Genomic DNA, 9,375 nt, shown 5'->3' on the forward strand with positions numbered 1-9,375 from the left:
CACTTGGGGGCTGCCCCTTCAATGTCTGTTTCCCATTTCAGAATGACATTTGAGTCCTGGCTACTCCTCCACTCCTGCCCCTGGGAATGCCACAGTATTTGGACCCCTGCCACCCACATGGGGAGCCCCAAATGGAGTTCCACGCTCCTGGTTTTGGCCTGGCCCAGCCACCTAAGGAGTGAACCAGTGGGTAGATCTCTTCTATCTCGCCATCATTTCTCTCTTTCTCTGCCATTTAAGTATAAATAAACAAATATTTGTTCCAAAAATGGAAAGGGGAACTTGAGACTTTGAGGCACATAAACTTGCCCAAAGTCAGGGCCTGAACTCAGTTCACACTAGAGCCAAGCTCCCTGTACTGTGGGCATCAGGGGACAACACTCACTTTCCCCCGGGCTGTGTCACCGTGGACTGGATTTTCGCCTCTGTGCCGGTGTTTCTCAGGGACACCTGAACCCCCGCGGGCCCCAGCGGCTGGCCTTTGCTGAGCACCTGTTAGAAGAAGGCAGTTAGCACCTGCCAGTGGCAAAACTCTTGCTTCTCAAAGCCTAGTCAGCCCTGACCACCCTCCTTCCCAGGAGTAACCTGGAACCTTCTCTGTATCAAGAACCCCTTAGAAAAGCTGCGTTAGAGTAGGAATGTCCTGTCTATGGTGGGAGAATGAGGGTAGGAGGAGGGAAGGGAGAATAGCAATAAAATAAAATTATCCATGGAACCCAAGCCTGCTAGCAGTTGAAGGTGCATCATTATCTCACCAAAAAAGGAAAAAAAAAAATCCCAGGACCCCCGTCTCTAATAAGAAACTTCAATGACAACAAAAAAGGGACACCTGCACTTCTCAATCCTGGGCCCTGGGTGGAGGGAAGGAAACCAACCTCTCTGAAAGTCTGAACCTTGGAGTGAGCAGGCACTCACTCCAAGTCAGCAGCTCAAGGTCACACCAGGAGTCCTAGGGCCCTCCAGGAATGCTATTTCAACACCCAGTGAGAAGACTCCCAGGTGAGCGGCAGAAGTACATTCAAGTTCTCTGCGAGGCGACTCACCCATTAACGGGCCACACGCCCTAGAGAGATGTGCTGCTGACCCCACACCCTGCAGGTGGCCAGTGCAGGCAGCCATACCACCCAGGACAGGAGGTGACAGCTGACAACCTAAACGTGACTGAGCGCCAGGTGCACAAACACTCCTGCAGCTGCTCTGTGAGTCTCTGGTGGGCTAGACTTTCCCAAGCTAAGAGAGGGCCCAGCATGAGTGACACAGCATGCAGCCAGACCTTTCCGTTCACAGAGAAGCCCGTGAACACAAAGTTGATGTCCCCGCCCTTGGTGCAGATGTCGCTAACGCCGTCCACGTACAGCTCCACGCTCGTCGGCTCTGGGGAACAGAGCAGAGTGGGGAGGTGGGGGAGGGGAGACGTTAGTTCTGGGACAGAGAGAATCTAGCTGAAGTCTGCTTAATTTGTATACCTGAACACTTGAAATGACTCAAATCTCTATATTTAATACACAGCTCCAAACCCGAAGGTGCGCAGAGCACACCTCCCTCCTGCCTACATCTCTGGGGCACCCTGGCTCCCACCCAAGAGGTTGAACAGCCTTATAGAGGAGCTGTAGCTCAAGACTCCCTACAGATAAACACCAAAATAGGCTTGCTGAAGTTTGCCCTGGACCGGATATCAGGCTGAATACATCAGAGCTTCACAATTGAGTGAGACTCTCCCAAGGCCAAGGCTGTGATTAATACAGCTTCTAATCCGATTCGCCCAGCCCTGGCTCCAGCTCTGCCTACTGAATAATGCATGCCAAGTGCTGCCATGTGAAAATTCTACTCGGCCAAACGGACACATACGGGCACTGAAAGGCATGCCCAAGAACACACATGTGAGCACTGTTCTTACTGGTCACATCAGAGAGTAAGCCCAGCATCCAGCAACAGCACAACAGCTAAGTCCTTGTACACTGCTCATACATCCAAGTTCTATGCAGCAAAAGAGAATGACCAAGAGCCACACATCATACAGATGAATGCACCAAAAAGCCAGAGAGAAACCAGATACAAAACCGTCCCCTGCATGACTTCACTCATAGAAAGAAGAATCTGTAACTGAAGAAGGCCAGGGTGGAGGGCAGGAGCAGGGGGCGTGGCTAATGAGCACCAGGGATGTGGTGCTTCCAAGGTACGGGACCTGGGCGGTGGGGACATGGTGTGAGCTCTGTGGAAATGACTCAGGTGACACTCTCATACTCACAGCCATTCTCTGCATGTCATCACTCAAGGGGAAAGCTTATCAAAAGAGAAAGCAGAGGCAGGAGGGAAGGGACACAAAACACAAATGACTGTCGCCCCCTCCGGCTTCGTCAAGCTGTAGGCTGAGATCAACCACCCACTGCACAGAAATGACCAGCACATCCTCTTCCAAAACATCAGTCACATCCAGACAGACGCCTCTCCTCGATCTCCTGCATCTAACTTCTCCAACTATGCATCAGGCAACTTTGGAGCTTCAGTTGGTATGTGAGCAAAAGGGGCTGTTAGTAAGTGTTCAAGTGCTTGCAAATTATGCGCCACAGTTATGAACACTTATGATCGGCCCATGAAGGCTCCAAGTACCTCGTGCGGCAGGATTTGAAGCAACCCAGACTCCACAATGAGGCGACAGAGGCTGCCACGGGCAAAGTCAACTGCCCCAGGTCAGCATCTAGCTGGTGAGGCCCAAGGCTGCCAGAACTTTCGATTTCTTAAAGAGACGGGAACTTAGATTTGTCATGTGTTGCAATTAATTCAACAAAAAGATCAAACACATACCCCCCAAAATTACTGGAAGAGCTAAAAAGGAAGGCACCCTGGGACGACAAAAGCCCCCACTCCTGGTTTCTGTACCATTCTACCTCAAGATCATGGCTAAAACGGCAAAAGCAGAACTTCCAAGCAGAGGCCCAGTACAAGGAAACACCTATTTTAATGACAGCAAGCCTTCAAAGAGGATCTTAGGTAAATTCACAACTGAAGTGACAAAGCAAAAGGAAAACCACAAAACCCTCCTCTACCCTAAGAACTGAACCCTTTAACTGGTTAAATCTGTGGGCTCTGCCAATCTAAGTGAATATTCAACATCTAATCGAACCCCTTATCAAGCACGCCCAGTCAGGCAGTTAACTCACCAAAACTCCACCCAAGGGGGGGTTCGATCTTCAAAATGAAATCTCCCTACAAGGAAAAAAAGAGCAATTTGAAAGAACGGGCACCAGTGAGCCTGGGTTCACCTACTTTGGTGCTGACAGTTCTTCTCAAACTTTTACACCCGAAATGAAACTCTACCAGCAGGCAGGGTTTGGAGGCCGGTGGACACCTGGATGCCCTTAAGGTGCCACAAACTGAGGCTGACCCCCACAAGATTCCACCAAAACATCCAGAAAAGACACTTATGCCAGCCAAAGACGTCCCCCTCAGACTCCCATTGTCTTTGAACACCAAACATACCATGAGCCCCTCACAGCCCTACTACAATTGCAGGGGGCTGGAGTGAATTTTATAAATTAAACTCATCACTTAACACTAGCAATATGGTTCCTTTAAGACTTCTTTTTTAAAGAAGCTTATTTGTTCTTATGTGCTTATTTGAAAGATAGACCAACATGCAGAGGTAGAGGTCTTCTAAAGGCCTGCAATGGGAGTAGGGGAAAAGGGACAAAGTAACTTCACATACTTCCTAAGACAGCCTGTTCCCTCCCTCCACGCCTCCATCCCCCCACCCTCCCCTCGCCAAAAAGCTCCCGAATTAACCTGTTATTTGCATCAATGTTAACAATAATAACAACATGTTTCTGCTGCACACACATGCACACAGAAAGAATTTCTCAGCCCTGCCCCCATGGGCACTTGGGCTGTTCCAGGCATTGAGCGACACTGGGTAACTGTAGCACCTGCCATCCCCGCCTCCCACCAGCATACACAACTACAATCATCTACAGTGTCTATGTTGCCACTTGTCTCCAGAGACATGGACACCACTGTGTTCAACCCAACCAACTGATGAGCTGTCACCTTCGGAATGTGGCCAACACTGCCCTACTTCATGAATCATTTTGTAAAATGAAACAAATGTGCTGGTACAGGAAAGGCCATTCTTCTGATTGGCAGAGTCTCATGGGGCACCCAAATTGCTTCCCATCATAAAAGAAGAATGAAGTGCCCTCGTGTCTTACCTTATCATACAAGGGGATCATAAAGTAACCATTATTAGGGGCACAGTCTGTTTGGTATTTCAAAGTCCCATGCTTGGTGTACAACTTTATCTGCAGAGAAAGAAAAGAAAGTATTAGTCATAAGACTACACCGGGATCGTCTTTGAGAATTATCTACATACATTATTCCTGCAAGCTTTTGGCCAAGACTCATTTGCTGAGGACCTGCTAGGTCTCAACTGGGACACTGAACCTAAGGGATGGAGGGAAATAAGACAGAGTCTTCCCTAAGCAAAACAACTGTAGATTTTTCAGATTACATCCACCTAAAGCCTATCCCAGAAGTCTTATTGTTCAATGCTTTCAGTTTACTTTGGTGCCTGGCTGTGGTTCATTTTTAGTTTCTGGGTCTAAAGGAAAAAAAAAATTAAAGAATTAGTTGTTTATCTGAAAGGCAGTGGCAGTGGACCTGGATACTGCAAGGGGGCAGAAGGGGCACGAGGGGGCGGGGTTTGCAGGGACATCTTCCATTCACTATGGTTTAGTCACCAAATGGCCGCAACAATCAGAGCTAGGCCAAGACAACGTCAAGAGCCTGGAACTCCATCCATGTCTTCCACATGGGTGGCAGGAATCCAAATATTTGGGTCACTTTCTGCTGCTTTAAACACATGTACAAGGAATTGGATAGGAAGTGGAGCAGCCATGATTCAAACCAGCACCCATATGGGATGCTGCCATCACCAGTGGCAGCTTAACAAGCTGTGCTGCAACACTGGCCCCCTAAAGCCGATCTTCAAACTCTGCTGCTAGTTGGTGCTTGCCCCAAGGCAGATTTCTGCACCCTGCCTCATTTGCTCAACTAGCAAGTCTGAGCCAAGGAATACTTATTATTAATGTCAACACAGCTGCTCCCTGAACACCTGAGTTTTGGGGCACTTGAACCTTATATGGGGCGACTTCCCCTGCACCCGGTCTGTGCCCTGCTGCTTGCACTGTGTCACCTCTCAGCGGTCACACTAACTACCTTCTATTCAGGCCATGGAGTGCCAGGACCTTCACAGGCACTGCTCTGAGTGTCCAACTGTCGTGCAAGACATTGGCACTCTTAGCCAAGACGCCAGAGAGCCCCAGGGGCGTCCATGACTTGGCCAAGGTCACACGGTACAGGAAAGACCCAGATACTGCTTGAGTTCATCTTACTGAGTTAATTGCTTGCCTCTTAGCCAGAATAACGCTCAGAATGTGTGAGTTTGAGAGAGCCCTTGAGGACAGCATGTGCATTAAATGTCTTTCTGATCTATTTTTGCTCTGAGAATGAGAAAGAGAAAATTAAGTAGCTCCAAGCACTCTTACCAACTAAGTAGATCTTTAAAGCAACAACCTTGCAACACGCATGTCTGTAAATTCACACACAGACTAGAAGCTCTCTGTGGGCTGTAAGCAAGGCATCCAGGGCACAGTGCACAGCACTCCTTTACTCCAAACACCCAAGAAATACTCGGTGAGTTTGGCACAAACCGTAAAGCACTTTCTGGGCACACATTTAAAGTAGGGAGTGGAAGTCCACCAGCCCACAGGAGTTAGGGGCAGCATCAACAGACACTCGCCTAAAGTAGCTTGCAACCCAAGCTAAGTTCTGCAACCCGAAGATTAGAGGATGTTCCAGAGAACTCAGGATTATCATTTTTAGTCTGAAGTCTCCTGATCCCTAAGTATGAGCAACCAACTTTGTCAACAGGACAGGCTACTATCAAAGAATAGAACGTCCGTCCCAGGAGGGCAGGGGTTTTTGTCCGCTCTGTTCACTGCACCTGCTACATCCCCACCCGAGACTTCAGCACTGATGGCTCAGGTACCTGGGTCCCTGCCTCCCCCAGGGCAGACTCAGACTGAGTTCCTGGCTTCCTGCTTCAGCATAGTGTTGAGCAGTGAACCAGCAGATGGGAGAGCTATTTCTCTTCACCCTTAAGTCTCTTTTGCACCAATTTTTAAACATGAATCAAGAGTCACTGGCTCCAAAAATAGGATGTCAAAATACCCCAAAGGCAAAAAGGGAAGAAAGCTGAAGAGTGTAGATAGTAATACTGGAACAATAAACCACAACCAAGAAATAATTGTGGAATAGCTTCAGTATTTATGTTTCTTTCATGCAGGAACAAGTAGGACATGCGATTACAATATAAATGACATCAAGATTACATGTATGAAATGTGTGATTTCACAACCAAACATCAGGCAAGGAGGAGTGTCTCAAGCCATGAGGATAAGCAGCCCTTTGGAGCCAGGCACACACTTCACACTGAGTGACAAAACCTGCTCTCTGCCCTCAAGGTCACTGTGAACCCTGGGGATAGGGGTGCCCCTAACTGCTTCCCACTCCCTCCCAGAGTCTCAGGAAGCTACAGTTTACAAAAGCAAGGAAGCTTCCAAGGCAGCATCGGAAAGGCCCTGGGCCCAGGCAGAGGCCAGGAGCCCCACCTCGGAGAGCAGGAAAGGTTGCAGGAAGCCAACGGGCTTGAAGAGGAACAGTTCTGCTCCACGAACATGTGGTGTTGGGCCTGCTCTATCCCAACACTAGCCTACAGGCACTGGGATCTGAGCCAAGGACAAGTCCAGGCTTCCTGGAGCCGTTGTCCACTTGCCCCACCTCCCGACCCTCAGAGCACGGTAGCTCAGCCCTTCCCAGCAGCACCGGAGCTGCTCAAAGGCTCCTTCAGATGGCCTTTGGGATCCTGCTCTCCCAGTCCCTGCCCCTGGATGGTCTCAAACCCACTCAGGCACCTGTTCTTTTCCTCTTCTGTTTCCCACTCTTTTGTTCCCCTCCCATCCCTCCAGCACATCCCAGCCCCACCAGCCTGACGTGTGCCCTCTGACCCCACCTCCAATCTCCCTTCCTCTTTGCAGAAGCTTTCTGGATCACTATCACACTGTGTTGATCATCACAGCAAAAGACAGAGGGCCAGGTGCCACAGCCCAAAGCCTCTCCCTGCAAGCACCCACATCCCATATGGGTGCAGGCTCATGTCCTGGCTGCTGAACTTTCTCCCCCGCTGCCTGCTTAAGGCCTGGGAAAAGCAGCAGGGAAAGGCCTAAAGCCTTTGTTACCTGCTCCCATAAGAGAGATCCTGGTTTTGGATGGGCTCAGCTGAGGCTACTGCAGTCATATGGGGAGTGAGCCAGCAGATGGAAAATCTGTCTCTCCCTCTCTCTGTAAAATCTGTCTTTCCAAAAAAGCAAATAATAATAATAATAATAGGATAAACCTCTAATGTACTGGCAATAAGCACCCAGTAAGACAACTGGGTGGCTGGCAACTGCCCATCTTCAAGGAACAGGCGGCAGGGCACAGTCCCATAGGTTCTTGACCAAAAAGATCCCAAACTACAGGCTCAATAACTCAGGGGAGGTCGCACAGGTCCACACAGCACCAGGGGTAGGCTGGCACTTGGCTCAGCACAGGGGTTCGGATGCTGGCAGCTCACAGCAGAGTGCCGGGTTCAAGTCCCACCTCTGTTTGCCATTCTGGGACTCCTGCTAAGGAGCATTCCGGGGACTGCAGGTGATCACGGCTCAGCTAGCTGGGTCCCTGCCAACCCCACAGGAGAACCAGATGGAGTTCTGGGTCCCCAGCTTCGGTCTGGCCCCCGACATGGCTCCCGGGGGGGGGGGGGGGCTAAGGGGATCATGCCAGCAGATGAATGATAGCGCACTTGCTCTCACGCTCTCTCTATTCCTTTCAAATAAAATGGAAAACACAACTTAATTTTTTAAAAAGCATCCCAAGGTTTGCAGGAGCCCTGGATTAGTCATGTGGTCTTTAACGCTCTGGATTATGGTTTTACGAAATCTAGAGGATCCCGGGCGATGTTTTCAAGAACTTGGGGGATCTGAGGGGCTTCATGAGATCTGGGGTTTAAACGTCGACGACACAGGGTACACAGGGCTCCAGGGAGAAGAATCTGGGGTCCCGCACCCCCCACTCCATAACCGACCCTGCGACAACCACCTTGCCTCCAGCGCGTGTCTGGGGACAGGGCGGTGGGGAAGCCCCGCGCAAAGCAAGGGCTGCCAGAAGGGAAGGACTCCGGGGGCCGAGGCCCAGAGACGCTGGGCGACCGGCCCAGGGTCACACGGCGAGCGGGGTGGGCAGGCGCTCACCTCGATGAGCGAGTAGTTGATCTCCACGTCCGACTTGACGAAGCCCCCGCAGCCCACCACGATGTCCTCGGAGCCGCGCGCCGGCCCCACGCCGCTCAGCAGCAGCACCACAGCGGCGGCGACCGCCATGGGGCCCGGAGACCCAGCGCCCCGGCCCGCCCGCATGGCCCAGCTGCCCCCTGGCCAGACCCTCCGCAGGCCGCCCGTCCCGCCCCTCACACCGCACGCACGCTGCCGGCTCCTTCCTCCTCTCAGCCCCACTGACAGCCAGGCCCCGCCCCGCCGCGCAGGCGCACGACGGCCCCACGGCCACAGAAGGGCGCGCGAGCGCGCATGCTCAGCCAGGAAACGCGTCCACTTGTGCCCTCTGGAGACCTGGAGGACTCCGCGCACCGTCTGGCAGGTGCCGCGCGATGCACAGACGCCCGAGCCAAATATTACTTAGGACTGCCTATCAGGGTTCAGTTTTCCGTGGTACATGCGCCTGTAACTTTCTGAAGCAAAACACGTTACCTAAGTTCAGCGTAATACTAAGGAAGGTATTTATAATTCATTTTAGTCCCAGGTGTAACCTTTGTATAGAACACTTCAAGAAGTTTAATTTACCATGAATTAGTTTTCTGAGAGGAAGTGTGGTTTGTCTGGCAGTGAGTTCGAACCTCAGTATTTTGTCTTATGGCCCCAACTGAAAAAGTAATATATAGACAGATTTTAATTAGAAATTTTGCATCAAGGGCCTGGCGCAATGGCTCAGTGGCTAAATCCTTACCTTGCATGCGCCAGGATCCCATATAACTGCCAGTTCAAGTCCTGGGTGCTCCACTTCCCATCCAGCTCCCTGCTCGTGGCCTGGGAAAGCAGTTGAGGATGGCACAAAGCTTTGGGACCCTGCACCCGCGTGGGAGACCCAGAAGAAGCTCCTGGCTTCGGATCAGCTTGGCTCTGGCCATTGTGGCCACTTGGGGGAGTGAACCCGAGGATGGGAGAGCTTTCTCTCTGTCTCTCCTTCACTCTGTAAATCTGCCTTCCT

At 51.1% G+C, this 9,375-nt stretch overlaps 1 protein-coding gene across 1 annotated transcript in view; it reads right to left on the reverse strand.

Moving 5' to 3' along the window:
• The window catches only part of LOC101516021 (BOS complex subunit NOMO1), a 40,153-nt gene extending 31,522 nt beyond the window's left edge, over positions 1 to 8,631 (reverse strand). Inside the window, exons 1-5 of the mRNA XM_004586791.3 lie at positions 8,346 to 8,631; positions 4,206 to 4,295; positions 3,162 to 3,207; positions 1,274 to 1,374; positions 386 to 492 (exon numbers count right to left, since the gene is read on the reverse strand). Coding sequence (XP_004586848.2) covers positions 386 to 492; positions 1,274 to 1,374; positions 3,162 to 3,207; positions 4,206 to 4,295; positions 8,346 to 8,510 — 509 coding nt within the window. The 5' untranslated portion in view covers positions 8,511 to 8,631. The remainder of the gene's footprint in view (positions 1 to 385; positions 493 to 1,273; positions 1,375 to 3,161; positions 3,208 to 4,205; positions 4,296 to 8,345) is intronic.
• Between the last annotated feature and the right edge of the window lie 744 nt (positions 8,632 to 9,375).

This window comes from Ochotona princeps, chromosome 24 (assembly GCF_030435755.1).
Source record: "Ochotona princeps isolate mOchPri1 chromosome 24, mOchPri1.hap1, whole genome shotgun sequence".
Classification (NCBI taxonomy): domain Eukaryota; kingdom Metazoa; phylum Chordata; class Mammalia; order Lagomorpha; family Ochotonidae; genus Ochotona; species Ochotona princeps.